The 21,335-nt window shown below is 42.3% G+C and overlaps 2 protein-coding genes across 3 annotated transcripts in view; one reads left to right on the top strand and one right to left on the bottom strand.

Annotated features, from left to right (window-relative positions):
• Positions 1–377: 377 nt before the first annotated feature.
• On the bottom strand, positions 378–1,762 carry LOC130405540 (E3 SUMO-protein ligase ZBED1). The gene is made up of 2 exons (XM_056610684.1): positions 620–1,762; positions 378–447 (listed from the first exon to the last, which is right to left on the bottom strand). Exon 1 carries the CDS (start codon positions 1,760–1,762, stop codon positions 623–625), a length of 1,140 nt encoding a protein of 379 aa, XP_056466659.1. The 3' UTR covers positions 378–447; positions 620–622.
• Positions 1,763–8,573: 6,811 nt separating this feature from the next.
• LOC130405537 (uncharacterized) overlaps positions 8,574–21,335 on the top strand; it is a 36,346-nt gene continuing 23,584 nt past the window's right edge. Inside the window, exons 1-5 of one of the 2 annotated variants that reach the window (XM_056610678.1) lie at positions 8,574–8,944; positions 10,568–10,744; positions 19,548–19,820; positions 20,168–20,440; positions 20,776–21,045. In XM_056610678.1, coding sequence (XP_056466653.1) covers positions 10,738–10,744; positions 19,548–19,820; positions 20,168–20,440; positions 20,776–21,045 — 823 coding nt within the window. In that variant the 5' untranslated portion in view covers positions 8,574–8,944; positions 10,568–10,737. Of the gene's footprint in view, positions 8,945–10,498; positions 10,745–19,547; positions 19,821–20,167; positions 20,441–20,775; positions 21,046–21,335 lie in introns of those variants that run through there. The other variant, XM_056610676.1, reaches the window with a different exon arrangement.

Genomic DNA, 21,335 nt, shown 5'->3' on the forward strand with positions numbered 1-21,335 from the left:
CTGTACAAAATAAAGTGCAGAAACAAAATAAAGTGCACAAAGAAGCACAGCAGGCCTGGATTTATAACTTTAAACTCTTTTTCAAAAAGATGAGGATGTCTGCATTGCCTGGGGAGAGTGTAGACCTTTTTGCAGTCACTATGTCCCCTGCAGTGGAAAAGACTCGCTGGGAACTGAAGTGCCAGGCACAGCAAGGTAACATTTAGCCATCATGGCAACATGAGGGTATTTGCCCTCGTTGGTCTTCCACCAATTCAGTGGATCACCAACAACCGGAATGCCACTTGCTGCTCGGTAGTATGCCACTTCCTCTTCAATGGCATCAAGAAACGGCTTGCCTGTGACCTCCTTGCCTGCAAAGGTCTCCCCGAAAAGCGCCTCAATGGCTGACTTCTTTTGTGGAGGAGATGTCCCTGCGCCTCCTCCTGTTGGCTCTGTGGCTTGACCCTGGAAGAAACAATTATTTGATGTTCAATCTTTTTTTCAGTTTTCACAGAACTATTATTGCAGCAATAACATTTAATAAAATAAATTATTAATTTAAAATAAAAAATACAATTCTTATAGCAAAATAACTAAGACTGGACTGCACTATGTTTAAGTGGCCTAACTCACTGACTTTTTAAACTGTTTTTAGCTCTTCATGTTCTTCAGTGCCCAACTTGCCCACAATCTCAGTGGTGAGATCGTTGTATGTTCTCTGGCGCAGGGCAGGATCTAGGTGAGACAGGGACTTGAATCTTGGGTCCAGTGCAGTCGATCTATGAAGATAGTTCTGTAGATCGGGGTGATCAGTGTATCTGCGGTTCAGGTCTGCTTTAATAGCAGCTTTGACATCTCGGCTGATGGTGCTGTCTCCCTCACTTGGGGACATGGATTGTATAATCTTTGTTTTTAGGTGTAGGACCACGGAGACAGATGGAGCAGATTCAGTGCTTAATAGGGTTGTAACCATTTTGAGTGGTTTGAGCACCTGGAGGACCTCCTCTGCCACGTTCACATCATCGTCAGACAAGGTGACAATGTCTCTGATATTTATTTTCAGGGCCTTGTCAGTCAGTGCAGAGAATATAGCTGCCTGCTGCTCAAGATAGCGCTCCAACATGACATACGTGGAGTTCCACCTTGTTGGGACATCCTGCATCAGCTTGTGAGTAGGTAGCTGTAGCATTTCCTGCTTTGTTTTAAGCACATGAGCTGCTGTTGTGCTGCGGTGGAAAAATGAAACCACCTTTCTGATCCTCCCAAACAGTCTGTCCATCTTGTGTGATGGACATCCCCTTTGGGATGCTAAATTAATCACGTGGGCAAAGCACCCTATCTGTGGCCCCAGACCAGCTTCCTTCACTGCACTTACTTGGTTTTTGGCATTATCTGTGGTGACTGGGATGTTGTTTTTTGGCCTCTCTACCTTCCACTCTGCTACTGTTCCTGTCAGTACCTGCGCCAGATTTGTGCCGGTGTGGCTCTCGTAGAGTGGGCGTGTCTGCAGCACTGGGCTCTTTATCTCCCACTCCGCTGTTATGTAGTGCGCAGTCACCGTCATGTAACTTTCAGTGGCTCTAGAGGTCCACCCGTCTGTAGTGAGGGCAACGGAGGATGCCTTGGATAATTCATCTACAATAATCTTTTTTTGTTCCTCATAAAGTTCGGGAACGATCTTGGTTGTAAAGTGGTAGCGCGAGGGTATTTCGCACCGTGGCTCAAGCACCTTAATCATGTTTTTAAAGCCTTTATTCTCCACAACGGAGTATGGCCTCATGTCCGCCGCTATAAACACCCCAATCGATTTGTTGATGGCTTTTGCCCGGCCGGAGCTTGCAGGAAAGCACTGCTTAAATGCATCGGGGAGAAGCAGTTGCTGCGCATCTTTTTTTTTTTCTCCCGTTACTCCCGACTAGGGATGTAACGATATGACATTTTTAGTACGATACGATACGATACGATATCAAAATTAATATCACGATATCACGATACGATATAAACTTTTTTTGAGATGGCTAAATTTAGATTGTGCCCGAAACACCCTCACCACACCCAAGGATGTTGGTCATCTTCAAATGCCTTCCTCATGTTGGAGGCATTATCTGTTGTGAAACAGACAATCTTCTCTCTTGGTATTTTCCAAGCCTGGAGAATACTGTCGATCAATTCTTAAATGTGAGCGTGGGTGTGGTCTTCCGGGAAATACATTGTTTCCAAGCAGTGGGACTTCAGCTTCCAATCTTTGGAGATGTAGTGGATGGTTAAACTGATGTATGTTTCTGCTCGTCCACAGGTCTTCCTCCCTCCCCCTTTTTCTGAACAGTTGCACGCACCTTTTCAAACATCTGGGGAATCTGAATCCGAAAAGTAAACCCGAGATGGCAGCTTGTAGCTTGGGGCCGTCTTCTGCATCAAATGCTTAAATCAGGGCTTTTCAACCACTTGGAAAGGCATCATGTCCTTTGCAATAAAAAAATGCCACTGCTTCATCTAATTCCTTTTGATTTGGGAGCATATTTTGCTCCCTTGGCAAAGGTTTATTTTATATTAGGCTGGCTGCTTGACTGTGCACTATCAAATCTATTTTTATTTAAGTTTTTATCTCAATACATTCTGACTTAATGAAATAAAAAAAGGATCACGATATTTTTATTGGTTAATTATTATTTTAAAAAATCTGTCTCAAAATGTATGTTTTTACAGTGCACTCTTCTCACCCCTCCCTCCCTCTCACAATCGGAGGTGGGCAACGTCACCTGAGTGTGACCTATTAATGATTCTATTCTTGTGCGCAACATGCCGGTAGTACACAAGCTAACGTAAAGTTATGTTGAACATATTAAGGATCATTGGACACATTTATATCATCTGTCACGGATGTTCGCCAACCTTACCGTGGATTTGACGATTTTGGCTAGTCTTGTGGATGTTTCTCACGGAGATGATGTGCCATGTTGGACGTGTTTGCCGCTTTGCAAGGAACTTTTCTCTTGCAGCGTTCGCAAGTCGGCATTCCATCTACAAGAACTTTGCCGTTTTCATCCTTTAGATAGCCGAAAAATTCCTACACTGCCGACCTGGGCCCAGTTTCCCGAGAGCATATTTAGCCTAAGTGGATCGCAGAGTGGGTCGTACGAGCATCGTACAGTTTTCACACCGTTTCCCGAAAGCATCTTTGGTAACAAACGTTTTGAAAACCCTCATAGCTAACGAGTGCTCCAGGGTACTCGTAGGATGCTAAGAGCCTCGTTAGCCTACTATAGAGTGAACTCATTATTGCATGCGGGTGTCTTCATTCATAAAAAATGAAAACATTCGGGAGTATGCAATAATACAAATTATTCTAAAGAGGTCAGAGACTCCGTGCACAGCCCCGCCTTCCCCAGTGAACCAAGAATCCCCGCGCCGTGACGAACGGGGGATTTAACCCCCTCGGTTTGACACAGGAAACTTGAGATAAGAAGGTGAAATCGCCGGGCGTTCCAAGCTGCGACCGAACCGGCTCGGCAGTGTAGAAAGACCTATAGCCAGGGTTCGAGTTAGGTGGGAGCCAGTGGGAGCTGAGCTCCCATAGAGAGAGGTCTGGCTCCCATGAAAGCAGTAAACTCAAATATATGTGGGGGTCTCGGAAAATACAGCAGCATATTATTGTAATTACCAATAAAGCTATTTTCCCTTCCACATGCAAAGTTATATTGACGTTAAGTGGGATAATAGAACGCCGGTCATTATCGGGAAAATAATCCCAGACAGGGCGAACCGGACACCGATTCGAAACGGAGGTGCTTCGATAATTTATTATTTATTTTCGATAATGAGCGGCTACTTGCCAAACGAAAAAATAACTTCACAAGGTGTTTTTCTTTTAAACAATTTATTTGTTACCAACTTACCATACGTAGTGTTGATCAGCACAGAAATAGTTAGCCAAAGACGTTGACGTCGCTTAGCAACCGAAGAAGCTGGCGTTGTTGTGAAGGGCCCATGCAAGTGAACGGAGCGTTCCACGGCATTGAGAAGAGCCGTGTCATAATAGCCCATATTTACGTCCTATATCAGATAAAGTCGGCTCTCTTGCTGCGCAAAATATATGTTTAAAAAATCAGCACATTAAGATAAATGTAGTTGTCACACAAGCTATTTTGGATTTTTGTAATATGGAATTATTTCAGGGGGGGAAATGCCGTGAATAAATGTATGCACAGTGCGTTCAGGATTAGGACTGATACATATGTCGGCCTAGGCCTAATCAATTGTGTTTTAATATCTTTAGCATTCATATTATTGCAATCTATTCTTTTCGTAGGCTACTCTGCGGTTGGCCTTGATGGGGAGATATTTTAACCCTTTTTAACCCCATTTTCCTCCGACATTCCTGCGTCTCCCCCTGCGTCATAGCCCGTTTCAGCACCATGTCAGCGGACAGGTACAATCCTACGATCGTCGTGAGTGCAGCGAATGCGCGTTCACGTTAAGAGGAGTTTCGGGAAACGCTCCAAAGAAATTATCGATGGTTCGAAAGATCCATCGGGAGAATGATCTTACGAGCGAAGATCCATCGATATCGGGAAACGGGGCCCAGGTCCGTTTTGGTGGCCTGAATAGCGAAGATGCGTCCTCTGCTTCCGCAATTTCTTGTTTGCCTGGATTCATAATTACTGACCCGTGATGAACCACTTTCTGTTCAAACAGGTAAGCTAGTTTCAATCGCTTTTTTTCTCTTTTTCTCTCCTCCAACAGGTAAGCTAGTTTTTTAGTTTAGTTTAGATAGTTTATTTCGAACATGTGCGGGTAACACAACAAAGTGAACTGAAAAAACAAAAACAAAAAAAAACAAATCCAATGAGAATAGTGAAAACAACAATAACAATTGTCAGTATAAAAAGTAATAATGTGAACCCAACATGTCCGAAAAGGAGTAGGATGAAGCATATGCTTATTTAAACCTACCCCTTCTCCACTACTCAAGTAATAATCTAACTCCCCAAATATACATATCTAATAATACATATTTACAAACATAGAAAATAGAAAAAAATAGAAAATAAATAGATTAAATAAACAAATACATAAGTCATTTATAATTCATGAAAACACCTGTTGTTAAAGCCCTTCTTCCTCCCTGTACCTTGTGAAAACCATATGTTTGAACCGCTTTTTAAACTGGATCATGCTTGGACATTGCTTGAGTCCCACACCCAGTCTGTTCCACAACCTCACTCCACAAACTGAAAGACAAAAACTTTTTAATGTTGTTCGTGCCCGCTGATGTTTTAAATTGAACTCCCCCCTCAGATTATAACCCCCAACTCTGTAAAAAAACAATTTTTGAATGTTGCTGGGAAGTAGATTGTTTTTTGCTTTGTACATGATTTGTGCTGTTTGGAAATGAACCAGATCAGTGAATTTTAATGTTTTTGATTTTAAGAATAGTGAATTTGTGTGGTCTCTATACCCAGTATTATGAATTATTCTTATGGCTCTTTTCTGTAGTATGGATAGAGATTGTATTGTACATTTATAAGTATTGCCCCAAACCTCTGCACAGTATTGTAGATATGGTGAAATCAGTGAACAGTAGAGAATGTGGAGTGATTTGTGGTCCAGAATTTGTTTAGCTTTGCTCAGAACTGAAATGCTTCTTGACAGTTTGCTTTGTACATGTTTTATATGAGACTTCCAGTTTATTTTATCATCAATTGTTACCCCAAGAAACTTGATTTCATAAACCCTCTCAACGTCCACCCCATCTATTTGTAACTGTACTTGTGTATTCTTATTGTAATTGCCAAATAACATGAATTTTGTTTTACTTAAGTTTAACGATAATTTGTTTCTGTCAAACCACATTTTCAGTTTGCACATTTCAGTGTTGATCCTCCCCAGTAGTTCATGTAAATCCCCCCCAGAACAAAAAATACTAGTGTCATCTGCAAATAATACTAATTTTAATGTTTCTGAAACTTTGCATATGTCATTTATGTAAAGTATAAATAGTTTTGGACCTAATACTGACCCCTGTGGGACACCACAAGCAATGTCCAAGCATGAAGATGAATGTTCCCCCAACTTCACAAATTGTTTTCTGTTACTTAAATAACTTCTCACCCAGTGCAATACTAACCCCCTGATCCCGTACCGTTCAAGTTTATTGATTAATATGTTATGATTAATTGTATCAAAAGCTTTTTTGAGATCTATGAATATTCCAACTGAATGCAGTTTGTGATCTATAGCGTTTGTGATCTCCTCAATTGATTCTGTTAATGCCAGTGATGTAGAGCTGTTTGCTCTAAATCCGTATTGACTGTCAGAAAGTAATTTATGTTTGTTATTTATGAATTTGTCTAATCTGTTATTGAATAGTTTTTCTAGAATTTTGGAGAATTGTGGAAGTAAAGAAACTGGCCTGTAATTTGTGAATTGGTGTCTATCCCCAGTTTTATACAGCGGCACAACTTTAGCTATTTTCATGTTGTTAGGAAATTTTCCGGTTTGGAATGATAAGTTACAGATGTATGTAAGTGGTTCAGAAATCCCCTCAATGACCTTTTTTACAACTTTCATATCAATTTCATTTGAATCAGTAGATGTTTTGTATTTACATTTATTTACCATATCTATGATTTCCTTTTCTTCCACTGCTGTGAGGAACATTGAACTGGGATTTCTCACTATAAGGTTATCATTCCAATCCTCAGGTAACAATGGATCTGGAATTTTTCTTGCCAGGTTTGGTCCAACATTTACAAAAAAAATATTAAAGCTGTTGACCACATCGGCCATATTGTCCTTTTTAATGTTTTATCAATAAAATATTGAGGGTAACTGTTGATTAGCATTATTTTTAATAATACTATTTAATATGTCCCATATTCCTTTAATATTGCTTTTGTTATGATATAATATTTTACTATAGTATTCTTTCCTACATACCCTTATAATTTTGGTTAACTTGTTTTTATAGTTTTTATATTTCTTTTCTGCCTCTTTAGTCCTTTGTTTTATGAATTCTCTATATAGTGTATTTTTCTTTTTACAGGCATTTTGTAATCCCTTCGTGAACCATGGTCGATCTTTGTATTTTTGTTTTCTGTAGTATCATTTTATTGGACAATTTTTATCATATAATGATGTGAATATTCTTAAAAAGGTTTCATATGCATTATCAATATCACTTTCATTATATACCTTTTCCCAATTTTGTGCCAGTAAATCATTTTTTAATGAGCTCATAGTTTCCTCTGTCCTCACACGTCTGTATTTTAGTTTTTCCTCTGACTGATTTCTCTGGTAGTTGCTGTTATAAACTGTAAACACTGGTAGGTGGTCACTGATGTCATTAATTAATAGTCCGCTCATTGTATTATTTTCAATATCATTGGTAAATATGTTATCAATTAAAGTGGCACAATGGGATGTGATTCTACTAGGTCTGGTGATTTTTGGATATAAACTCATGCTGTACATAGTGTTGATAAATTCATCGGTCATTTTGTGCTTATTTGGATTGAGCAGATCAATATTGAAGTCACCACAGATGAAAACAACTTTTTGATTAGTTTTTGAAAACATTTCCCCTATCCCGTCCTTGAATGCTTCAGTACTAGATCCCGGTGCTCTGTATATACAGCTGATTATTACATTTTAGTTTTTTTCTTCACATATTTCAATTGTTATACATTCTAATAAGTTATCAATGACAGTTGTCATATTTTCTACTACTATATAATTCAAGTTATTATCCACATACATAGCCACTCCTCCTCCACTCTTGTTATTTCTGTTTACACAGTTAAGTTCATATCCCTCAAGTTCAAAATCCATTCCTTTATCTGCATTGATCCACGTTTCTGATATTGCAATTATTTTAAATGTTTTTTTGAATTGACTTAAATATTCCTTGATGTTATTGAAATTTGCATACAGACTTCTGCTATTGAAATGAATTATAGACAATTTGCTGTCCATTTTAATGGTCTGATTGTACTGTTCAGCTGTGTAGTAGCAGCAGTTGTCGTTGATGTTAGAGAAGAAGTTATTGTCCGGGTCTATATCGTGCTCCAAGTCCAGTAAATTATGGTCAGTGTATTGAAATGTTCTCAGTTTCAGTTTTTCATGATCAGCAATCCTTTGAATTATATCCCTGTTATCTCCAGTTGTAGATGAATGAGTTCTTTCAGACTGTGTCATGGTGGTGTGTTGTGTATGAGTCATCATACCTTAGTCTGGATTGTGATAATCATTTGTGGTTGTCCATTTCCTCGATGTTCCTGATGACCATTACTTTGGCTTGTTCTGGCGTTCCGTTTAGTTTAATGAATACTTTACAGTTAGATGTCCATGTGTATTGAATTTTTCCCTGTTTTTTCATGAAGCGTGCTTTTCTGGCGATATCTGCGTTTCGTTTGGTCAGATTCTCATTGATAAATACGTTTGTTCCTTTCAGTTTCCTTCCTTGTTTTAACAGTGCGGTTTTGTGTTTTCTGTTGACAAACCTCATGATCACGGCTCGTTTGTCGCTGTCATCTCTCCGGGGCAGAGGGTGGCATGCCTCCACGCTGTTCCAGTCCATGTCAATCCCTTCGGACTGTAGGAAGGCAGCCACCTGTTGCTCCACAGAGCGGACATCCTGCCCACCGGGCTCCCCCCCGTTGTCAACGGTCACCGCCCGGGCGTATGACCAGGGTTTGATATTGAGCCCGGTCACAATCACGTCATTGACCCTGGTGTACTGCTCCAGCTCCGCCACTCGATTCTCCAGGTGCACCAGACGCCGGTCCTTCTCGGCGTTCTGGATCCGGAGAGCCTTCACTTCCTCCACCAAGTCCAGGATGGATTTCTGCTGCTTGCTCACAACTGAAATCTCCTCGGACAAGAAGTCCAGAGACTTCTTGATGTCCTCGCCCTCTTCGGCTGTCAGAGCCTTCTTCGGACCCATGTTGCTAGGTAACGCGAGGTAGCGTGTGCTGTTACCCTAGCCGCTAACTAGTTTGTCAACTAGTCGCCTTGCTCCGTTCTTTCTGTCCGTGATCCTAAATCGGCGTCAATGTGATGTGTCAATGTGCTCCTACAACTCTTCAATGTTGACTTAAACCTAATTATATTCAAAACAATAAACTACAGTTCGAAGTTGCGATATTCCAGACCGACATAACGCATGCTCTGTTGAACCTGAGGGGTTGATCGACGCCAGTTTCAATCGCTATTCTTTCTCTTTTTATCTGCTAGCGTTTTCTCTTCTTGGCTGCTGTGTGCATAATGTTGTTGAAACGGACACTGCAACACTGAGATGGTTAGTGTTTACACCTACCATCACGTGGACCTTTGTTTACAAACAAAGGTCCACGTGAGAGGGGACCGTTGATTTTCAAGTTCGGAGTCATATTTCAGTGGTGTTGTGTCAATGCTTTATTATTTTGTGTGGTGTGGGCTGCCTGGGCATTCCGGTCTAAGTTGAGTGCAACGTTTTAATGACAATGTCGCTCACCAGACTCCCCACAATGACAGTGCGCATTTACGATGCAATCTCGCGGCTATGCCGCAACACGGTATTACATGAAAATACGTACGCTTGACATTTGTGGCCTTTTCATATCGCGATATACCGTTTTACGGTATATCGTTACATCCCCACTCCCGACACACCGGGATGATGTCGCCTCACGTGGCTGGCCATGCTCGAGGTGTTGCCGTGGTCGTAGGTTATTCTGGTGCCACAGTGCCGACACACCGTGGCCGTTTTGTCCACAACCCTTATTCCGTTTTCATAATAGTGCACAGGGAAGCCAAAGTGCTCCCATACAGCTGATTTAAATTATGCAGGAGGCCTCTCCCAACTCCTCCACCCCGCCACTCGCCATGCTGCCACGCTTAATGTTCAGTAGCCTAATTAAGCATACGCCGATCATTCGAACGTGAACGCGCAACTATTATTGTCAGCTGACCCACGGATCACGTGCGTCCCGCCCCGTGAGGGTTGATCCACACGGATCACGGGAAATCCGTGATCCGTTGCACCACTAAACAGCGCCCTCTATTGGATAGTGGTGGCTATATGCTGGATTGTCCACAGCAGTGCAATGTGAACTTGAAATATACCTGTTCTAACTTTAGTTTTAGTGCATATGGTAACTTGTGTATGTATTTCAGGATGAGTGCACTTAAATTTAGTCATGTTTTGTCGAGAACATTTATGTTTTGTGAGCTTAGATTGTTAACATAGCTAACCTCCTGGTTTGCGCTCACCATTCTATCTTTGTGTAGTAGGCTATAGCCCCAATGTTTCAGTTGTCCTTTTTCTTAGTTAGGCTGGTTCATTCCATAAAGATAGAGGCCTGAATCTTTGCTCTCATTGAACTTGTACAGGTATGTAGCCTACTCCATATACCAGGTTTAGAATGTGTTAATTAAATTGTTTTCTTGCATTTTATTTTTGGAATTTTTGAAATACTATTAGTGCTCGTTTTGCATTCCACTGGATTGAGAGAGGCTGGTTCATTCTGAATCTTTGCTCTCATTGAACTTGTACAGCCTACAGAATAAAGTGCCATAAAAGAACGTCAGCGTCCTGTCTCTACAGATGCAGGCGTGCAGATGTGAGCAGTTGAAAGCACAGAGACAGAGAGACACAGGGGTGTGGCCGACACAGGGGGAGAACACACAGCACCACAACTGGGGCAACAACGGGAAGTCTGTTAAAGAAAAAAGCTGTTTCATATTGGTCGACTTTGCCAACGTTGACGCAAGACTATGGAAGGTAAGCCATCTTGGTCATGAAACTATCTTCGAAGTTTGTAACATTTTTAGCCTTATTAGGCTACTGTATGATAGTATATGCGCATTGGTTTCATGAGAATTGAATCTGATCAGTGTCGTCTGGGTTTTGGCGGTTTTACGTGTTCATAGGCGTTATGGCCTGTGATTGTTACGTGATTGTTACATGATTCTTATCTAATCGTTTTCTTTTTAGAAACATTACAGCATAAATCCAGCGATTTATCTCTCCTTGCCAAAGCTGGTTTGAATGTTTCCTCATCGTCAGATGTTTCTAGTCTCATACATTCTCTAAATGGGTGGTTCAATAAAATATGAATTTCTGCAGCGCCACCAGCAAGTTTATTTTAAAACTTCACCGTCCCTCGCTGTAAATTTAAATTGGCATCTTCTATCCCGTGCTCTTGCTCACTCATTTCCTTCACGGTCAGTGTTGCAAGATTGGGCGGGTACATACAATTTGGGCTGGTTTTGAAAAAAACTGGCGGTATTATCATAATTATTTTTACAAACACCAATCAATGCCAATATACGTGAGGTTGAGTTGACGTTTCGATTTAACCCAGTAACGGTAGTATTAGGGGTGGCAGATGGACACCCATCCAATAGTAATTAGGGCTGAGGTAGGGGCCACAGACTTGTCACTCAAACCTCTGCACCAGAACTTGGGAGATGTGATCCATAATGTACTAGTGTAGCCGGGGTTGACTGTACATGATTCTCCGGTTGATGTTATTTCAGTTAAGTTGATTTCAAGTTGAAGTTCTACTCCCATGTCAGCTAATTTAATGCCCAGTTTGAGTTTTTTTTTATTTCAGCTCATTAACCAAACTTACATTTTGTGTGTGTGTGTGTGTGTGTGTGTGTGTGTGTGTGTGTGTGTGTGTGTGTGTGTGTGTGTGTGTGTGTGTGTGTGTGTGTGTGTGGTGCTAATGTGACAGGATACCTTTTTATAGGTTTTTTGTAGGTTTAGAGCCAGTGTTCGAAATACCCGTCAATATTCGGGGGTCCCCATCCCCGGATTGTTGCGCAATACCGATCTAAATCTTCTCAATATGCAGTTGACCTATAACACTACAATATTTCATGGATGTAAGCAATCGTCTATAGCCTACATGACAACAAAAAAAATTGATAATCCGATATGCTAAAGTAGCCTATTCGTAAAGGAACACTTTAGCCAATGCAGCCTCCTATGTCCAATATGGTGCACTTAGGAGAGCAATCAAAAACTGAATAAATGCCAGGTATAGCCTATCGGAGACTGGCACGCGATCGGTGCACTTGCAAATGAAAACCTGCAGTATGACCAATCGTTTGACATTATTTAACAATCCATCTGCAGCAAATACGATCAGACAAATACATCATTGAACACATACACAAAGCACATTCGTCTAACGACGGCGGATGCTGACAACATTTAAGACAACAAGCCAAACATCACCACGGCAGGTGCGCTCTGTCTCTCGCGCTCTCTTTCGCACGCACGTAAACTATCACTCCAACTTCTGCAACTCCAAGGCTGCTTCTTAAGACCACAACCGACCACAAAGCCTTCATAACCATGCAGTATGCCGAAGCCGGAAAGGACATGCACGCGCACAGTAGCACGCACTCATCTTATGCACAGTGCACCCTATATGTCCCAGTTCTATCATCACAATTCAGTCACTGCAAAGATTTAAAAGATAGCCTCTTACCTTAAGTTAGAATAGACCCAAAGCGTGTGAGTGATACACTCTGGTTAGCTTTCGCTTGCTAGACGTTTTTAGTATGACTGCAACATTACGTCTTTCTTCTGTTTGGCGAACATGTTTAATTTGCATACGGACACAAGACTGGCTGGCTCCGCTTGGCAAAAAATAACATATTTGTGAATACATGTTTTGAATTCTGAATACTGGACATGGTGAGCTTAAAAACATTTAAGTGGCCATTAGTGACAATAAAATAAAATATATGTTTTTTTTTGACAAGATTTGAGTCTCCCATCAAATTATGCTTTTGAGGCTTTCAGGCGGTGTCATGGATAAACGGGGGGGGGTCGAGATTTTGGTTGAGTGGTCCATCATCTCGATAGGTGAATTGTCTTAGTCTTTTTCACAGACAGGAGACAATGAAACCCGCTCCGCAGGGCAGTTTGATAAATGGCATGATACTTGACAAACATGATACATGGTAGAGTTTTGATATATTTGTCAAGTTTTCAAGTTAGTGATGTTATGGTTTGCGTCGAGGTATCGGGGCGTGTGTCGAGGAAGCTACGTCGGCTCCTCCCCCAGCGAAGCTCCGTATCGAGTAGGATTCACATAGGCGAAATGACGATGTGTGTGACCGTCGAGGCTTCATCTCGGGCTTTTCCACGATATGGGTTCTTAATTTGCACATCATTTACAAAAAGAAGACTCTACCAAGTTCCAAGATCACTTTAATGGCTATAATGAATTAATCACACTCATTCTCAGTCATCATGCAGTGTGATACCACTTTAATCCATTAATCACTTCAAATATTACAGTATTGTTACAATTATTAGTAGGCCTACTGTAGTTGATAAGTCTATTTTGGCCGGGAGGACTACTTCAAATCTTTGCCAAATGATTTATTTTCTACCATGAGCTCCAGAGATATTTATGAATAGCACACTCACACACACTCTGAAATGACTTTAATTCTCAAATAGTTTGATGTTGTATCAGCACCTAAAGCAAACATCACATTATGGGGTTGGGTTCACTGGAAACTCCATGGGCCACATGCATGCTGGGGCGTGTGTGTGTGTGTGAGAGCGAGAGAGAGAGACAGAGAGAATACAGGATTTGTCATGCACTGCACAGCATTCACTGTATCTGGCCATTGAGTGTGTGTGTGTAGGAAATGTTACACTCCAATAAACTATTGTTAACATGAATACATTTAACAGTATTTCTCTAGTATGGTGCTGTAGCACGATCTTGTATCATGTATTTTGCTTCTACTTAATAGTCATGTTATGTACAATAACCCAACTGGACTCAACCTACATTAATATATGTAACATATTTATCATGTATCATGATACATGATACTCAACCTTGAGCCTATTTTCCAATCATTTTGGGATTAATTAAATGCGGACAGCGATTCTCATGGGAAATATACTTATCAACTCTTTATTTTCCAAGTGTTTATGTGGTATATCAACTCCCATTCGGCATGGCTATAAATGCACTTTTTAAATCTATCAATCACAACATCTATCAATTTATAAATTTTTGCAGACAAATATTGGTATACAATATCTGCTTTAAGTATATTAGAAGACCTTTGTGGAGATTCTAAGAGCATTGCTGTGCTCGGTTCTACAACAGGTAGGGGTACCTCCCTTCCTACTGTAGACCATCTCTGTTGTGCAGAACAATATGCAGGCGGGTGGGTGAAGTAGTCCTACCAAGAGGGTGGGGTAGGCCTACCCAGAGGGTGGGGCAGTCCTACCCAGAGAGTGGGGCAGGCTACAGCGTGTGACGACCATAAGGCGGTCTTAATGGCGTAACAGGTAGAGACACGTTATGGAAAAGAGAATAATCCAACCAATAAGAAACCTTCAAAATAAAGGAAGTCTGTTATAGACGGATTTAGATTCATATTGGTCGACCACGCAACGTTGAAACGAAACTATGGAAGGTAAGCCGTTTTTGCCATAAAACTATCTTTGAAGATTGTAAAATTTTAGTATACCATATTAGGCTACTGTATGATAGTATATGCGCATTGGTTTCATGAGATTTTAATAAGATCAGTGTTGTCTGGGTTTTGGCGGTTTAACGTGTTATAGGCGGTTACAGCCAACTGGTTGTTACATGCAGGGCTGGAGTGGGTCCCATTTCCAGCCGCAGAGTTTCAGGCCCAAACCGGCCCACTTTTTTCAGGGATGGAAGAATTTGAACACATGTAGAGCGCAAAACTCTTACTATCCCTTATTGTATTGTATGTTGGATCATCGTTTGGCAAAGAAAAATACACCTCAAGGAGTTTATAAGAAAATAAATGCTTTAACTACACAGACACAAATAAGAGTTTGGGGAAATTGCTTCAGACGTTAAGCTCCCCCGCGGATTATGTCTGAGTAAGTGAAGATAAACGCTCTCAACAGTGGTAAGCTCTCGACGCGACACTGAGGGTCGCCCCGGTGGGCTCAGGGCCCGGACCGGGGGGGCTACGGCGGCGGGGCTACAGCGGGGCTAGGGCGGAGCTACGGCGGCGGGGCTGGGGAGGAGCTACTGCGGCGGGGCTACGGCGCGGCAGGGCGGCGGCGGCGTTAACAGTAATGATAACAAGTCTCAGCTCAGGGCCCGTCTGTTTCAGAACCAAATGAAACCGGTTTGATCGGCCGACGTCGACAGCAGTGAAACACGGGGTTAGACTCCGCCCCTGGCGGCCGCGGGCCCCTGGGTCCGGGGAGACACGGAGCAGCGTACCGGCAACCGGGGGCGGAGTCTAACCCTTTATCAGGCTCAGACGAATCAACAGACTGCAACTGTTCTCATAAAAAAGGTTTGGCAGCCGTCTTCGGGGAAACCGCAGGGAGACAGGTCGTAATTTGGAGGGGGTGTAATTAAAGCTGAGAGCCACAACAGAGCAGTGAGAACACAGGGACTGGAGGAAGGTACTCTGCTCTGAATCAATACTCCAGACTATTAATCCCTGTCTCCAGCCCTCAGGTTGGGGGTTAGGGAGTGGGGGGGGTCTGTGGGAGAGGTAACAAGGCATCACTTAGCAGTGTCTGTCTGGTTCGGTGTGTCCTCACTTTGGCTAGTCCGACCCCGGACACATTCCTGCCCAGACAACACAGACCTGGAAGAGAGCGGAGGGAGGGGAACTAACCCCCCCCCACCCACCTGCTGATGCTAAAAAATAGAAGGGGTTACTCTACTGCTCGGGCTAACTTTCACAGATCATGCTGGAGTTAACATGTTGGCTTAAAGGTGCCATGGCATGAAAATCTCACTTTATGAGGTTTCCTAACATAAATATAAGTTCCCCTAGCCTGCCTATGGTCCCTCAGTGGCTAAAACTTGCGTTCGGTGTAAAACGAGCACTAGGTGTTCTGCTCGCCTTTGAAAAAAACGGAGGCTAAAGCACGCTGATTTGGAATGAGGTTTCCTATGTCGTCACACTGCAGTAAGCTCCTCCCCTTACTCTGCCTGGCCCGCCCAGAGACTTTGGCCCGCCAATGAGAGACGACCGTGCGACCGCCACATGTGTGTGTGTATCTGTGAATACACACACTGTTACGCAAGTGTTTCTTGTCGGTTCTTTGACGTCTCTTGTATTTCCACAACGAGACTGTAGTGGGGGTTATCTCAGCCATGGTTTAGAAGGAATTGGGGGAAAGGAACTTTGGCTTTGACTCCCTGAAGTACATCAACTGCACATGACGCCGACCGCGGCAGCAGGCAGCGCGCGGTTTAGTCTACTTCAGATTGATGTGAAAGTGGAAGAACCAGAGACGTCGCAGAACCCGACGAAGTCGTTTGTGATTCAAAATATCGTCTGGAGGAGCACACAGCTTTTGGCCGTGATAATATGCATTATATGATTTAGATTAGAGCTGTCAAGCGATTAAAATATTTAATCGTCATTAATCGCATTAATGTCATAGTTAACTCACATTAATCGCGATTAATCGCAAATTCGTTTTCTATGCTAAATATCCCTTGATTTCTTTGTCCCATTAATTCTTCTCGTTTTAATTCTCTTATCAACATGGTGAAGTGCATCGGCTTGCCTTGTAAATTGATTTTTTATTGATAACAACATTGGCATATACTGATCAAAACAGGAAGATACAAAAAAGAGCCTATAGTGCAATGAAAATCTAAGCAGTCGTTTAGACTGCTTTGAACAAATGTCATTTGAACATAGCAGTCAGGCTACTGCTTCTTTGTTTTGAGCCAAAGAAAAAGAAAAATGTTTTTTTTTTTTTTAATAAAAGATTTGCATTAATCGCGCGATAAAAAAATTGACGCCGTTAAAATTGGTTTGCGTTAACGCCGTTAATAACGCGTTTAACTGAAAGCTCTAATTTAGATATCTATGTATTATGATATTATTTAGATAAAGAGCTCCAGGGCCCAGTTTCCCGAAAGCTTCGTTAGCCTAAGTGGATCGAGAAGTGCGTCGTACGAGCATCGTACAATTTTCACACCGTTTCCCGAAAGCATTGGTAACGAACGTCGTGAAAACGCTCGAAGCTAACGAGTGCTCCAGGGTACTCGTAGGACGCTAAGAGCATCGTTAGCCTACTATAGAGTGAACTCATTATTGCATGCGGGTGTCTTCATTCATAAAAAATGAAAGCATTCGGGAGTATGCAATAAAACAAATTATTCTAAAGAGGTCAGAGACTCGTGCACAGCCCCGCCTTCCCCAGTGAACCAAGAAACCCTGCGCCGTGACGAACGGGGGATTTGACCCCCTCGGTTTTACACAGGAAACTTGAGATAAGAAGGTGAAATCGCCTGGCGTGCCAAGCTGCGACCGAACCGGCTCGGCAGTACAGAAAGACCTATAGCCAGCCAGGGTTCGAGTTAGGTGGGAGCCAGTGGGAGCTGAGCTCCCATTGAGAGAGGTCTGGCTCCCATGAAAGCAGCAAACTCAAATATCTGTATCTGAAAATATCTGAAAATACAGCAGCATAATATTGTAATTACAAATAAAGCTATTTTCCCTTCCACATGCAGAGTTATATTGACGTTAAGTGGGATAATAGAACGCCGTCATTATCGGGAAAATAAGCCCAGACAGGGCGAACCGGACACTGACGCGAAACGGAGGTGCTTCGACCTGAAGGGGCTTATTTTCGATAATGAGCGGCTACTTGCAAAACGAAAAAATAAACTTCACAAGGTGTTTTTTTTACAATTTATTTGTTACCATCTTACCATACGTAGTGTTGATCAGCAGAGAAATAGTTAGCCAAAGACGTTGACGTTGCTTAGCAACCGAAGAAGCTGGCGTTGTTGTGAAGGGCCCATGCAAGTGAACGGAGCGTTCCACGGCATTGAGAAGAGCCGTGTCATAATAGCCCATATTTACGTCCTATATCCCACCCCCCCCCCCTCCCCCGTCAAAATTCAGCGCAAGGCCGGTACGGTCTCCCCCCACCGTCAACAACTTTAAGAGACCCCCACAGAGATGGAATCATAACTCGAACCCTGCCTATAGCCTACTTTATCCTGCCCAACAATATGGGCAGGATTTAGACCAAGCTCTCCTAATCGGGTCAGCAATAGCCGCGTTTGAATGATAATGTATGAATTATGGAACGTTGCATTTTTAATGTCTACAAATATTCTATACTAGAGAGCCAATCAATGGAACCTTATGCGGAATCAGATAAAGTCGGCTCTCTTGCTGCGGAAAATATATGTTTAAAAAATCAGCACATTACGAAAAATGTAGTTGTCACACAAGCTATTTTGGATTTTTCTAATATGGAATTATTTCAGGGGGGGAAATGCCGTGAATAAATGTATGCACAGTGGGTTTAGGATTAGGACTGATACATATGTCGGCCTAGGCCTAATCAATTATGTTTTAATATCTTAAGCATTCATATTATTGCAAACTATTCTTTTCGTAGGCTACTTACTCATAGCCCGTTTCAGCAACACGTCAGTGGACAGGTACAATCCTACGAACGTCGTGAGTGCAGCGAATGCACGTTCATGTTAAGAGGAGTTTCGGGAAACGCTCCAAAGAAATTAACGATGGTTCGAAAGATCCATTGTGAGAATGATCGTACGAGCGAAGATCCATCGTTATCGGGAAACTGGGCCCAGGACTGTAACGCAAGTGTTGTACACTTCCTTGTTATTTGGATAACCGTTCTGCTTGCACATAACACGTCGGACTCTCGTCTCTGGTATTTCTACAACGAGACTCGTAGTGGGGGTTATCTCAGCCATGGTTGAGAGGGAATTGGGGGAAAGGAACTTTGGCTTTGACTCCCTCAAAAACATGAACCACGACATGGAGGAGAAAGGGATTGTTGGCGGCGAATGTCTCCCGCTTGAGCCCCGCTTCCCGCTGCCGAGGGACCACCGCCTCGGCGCTGCAGGAGGCGGTGGTGCCTGAGCGCTGCCCGGCAACAATCCCTTTCTCCTCCATGTCGCGGTTCAGTCTACTTCAGATTGATGTGAACGTGGAAGAACCAGGAACGTCGGAGAACCCAGCGGGCGTTTGAGATTCAGAATATATTATCACACAGCTTTTAGCCGTGATAATATATATTATATGATATAGATATCTCTGTATAATATGATATTATTTAGATTTAGAGCTCCAGGACTCCCGTGTGTTCTAGAATATTTAAAGAACACGGCTAACGGCTGTGTGCGCCTCGCCATTGCGATACATCCACTGTAAACAGAGCGCATGATACCGTGGCTGCAAGCTGCTCAGGGCCACACCCGCACCCTCCTCCTTGACCCGCCTCGCTCCTCCTCATTTATATTAAAGCTACAGACACCAAAACAGCGCATTTGGGGGAAGCTCAATGTGCGACTCGCTCGCAGTGGCTGTAACTCTGCACCACGGCTGAATTTCTGGGGACGTATTTGAATACTGTGTTAGTGGCCCACTAATACCTATATGAAAGCATCCATAAAATAGCAGAACACAGAAGCTTAGGTAAAGTTGGGAATTTCGTTTTTTGTGGCATCTTGTACCAACACTACCACCACAAGTGGTAATCTAAGAATAGTTGTAACGTTTTGTTTTTCTCTTGATTTGTATTTCAGAACTTGGAAGGATTCGCTATAAATTTATCGAACTGTTATTGGACCAAGATGTCATCAAACTCCTGCGTTACCTTAGGGAGATGAATGTGTTGAATGACGAGGAGAAGGAGACTGTAGAGGGGTGGATAACAAGTGAAGACAGAGCACGTTGTCTCATTGACACGGTGATGAAGAAAGGGGAGAGAGCATGTAGTGTGATGGTTGATTATCTGACTGAGAAGCCCCCTGAACTATGGCCGACCCTGGGTCTGACCCCAACTTCTGCTCGGATCAGTGAGTTTAACATGTTCATAAAGTTACCTTAACATGTGTGTTAAGTTTGTCAGCAACTAATTTGCTGAAATGTTGGTGTCAATCAAAGTAATTGATGTTAAGCGTAATGCACCACTTCTCCTGTAGGGGCCCAGAATCACATATAAACTGTGTGTGTGTGTGTGTGTGTGTGTGTGTGTGTGTGTGTGTGTGTGTGTGTGTGTGTTTCTCAGGCGAGTTGTGATTTTGAGTGTATATTTTAAAGAATTTATAAATTTTTATCCCAGAAATTGTCAATGCAGAGATAATTTGGTTGAGAAGAAACTTAACTTTGTTTAATTTGCCTTTTCTTTTGATTTGTATTTCAGAACTTGAAAGGATTGGCCCTAAATTAGTCTACACGTTGTCGGACAACGATGTCATCAATCTCCTGCGTTACCTTAGGGAGATGAATGTGTTGAATGACGAGGAGAAGAAGACTGTAGAGGGGAAGACGACCAGAGAAGACAAAGCACGTTGTCTCATTGATACAGTGCTGGGGAAAGGGGAGAGAGAAATAAGCCTGATGGTTGATTATCTGACGGCAGGGCAACCTGAACTATGCTCAACCCTGGGTCTGACACCAACTTCTGCTCGGATCAGTGAGTTCAAAATGTTTATAAAGTTCCCTTAACATTTGTGTTAAGTTATTTCACCAACTATTTTGCTTCGGTGTTAATCAAAGTAATTGCTGTTAAGCGTAATGCACCACTTCACCTGTAGGGGCCCAGAATCACATATAAACTGTGTGTGTGTGTGTGTGTGTGTGTGTGTGTGTGTGTGTGTGTGTGTGTGTTTCACAGAGGAGTAGTGATTTTGATTGTATATTTTAAAGAATTGATAAATTATTATCCCAGAAATTATCAATGGAGATTATTATGTTGAGAATTTTATTTTAATTCATTTAATTTGCCTTTTCTCTTGATTTGTCTTTCAGAACTTGAAAGGATTCGCTCTAAATTAGTCGACTTGTTGTCATGCAACGATTTCATCAATCTCCTGCATTACCTTAGGAAGATGAATGTGTTGAATGACGAGGAGAAGAAGACTGTAGAGTGGAAGACAAACAGAGAAGACAAAGCACGTTGTCTCATTGATACGGTAAAAGAGAAAGGGGGGAAAGCAAACAGCCTGATGGTTGATTATCTGACGGAGAAACACCCTGAACTATGCTCAACCCTGGATCCGACCAAAACTGCTCAGATCAGTGAGTTTACCATGTTTTTAAAGTTCCCGTAACATGTGTAAAGTTTTTTGTCCGTAACTAATTTGCTGAAGTTTCAGCGTCAATCAAAGTAATTGCTGTTAAGCATAATGCACCACTTTACCTGCAGGGGCCAAGAATCACATATAAACTGCATATTTTAAGTGTGTGTGTGTGTGTGTGTGTGTGTGTGTGTGTGTGTGTGTGTTTGCGTGTGTTTGCGTGTGTTTGCGTGTGTGTGTGTGTGTGTGTGTGTGTGTGTGTGTGTGTGTGTGTGTGTGTGTGTGTGTGTG

The sequence above is a fragment of the Gadus chalcogrammus genome, chromosome 16 (assembly GCF_026213295.1).
Source record: "Gadus chalcogrammus isolate NIFS_2021 chromosome 16, NIFS_Gcha_1.0, whole genome shotgun sequence".
Lineage (NCBI taxonomy): Eukaryota > Metazoa > Chordata > Actinopteri > Gadiformes > Gadidae > Gadus > Gadus chalcogrammus.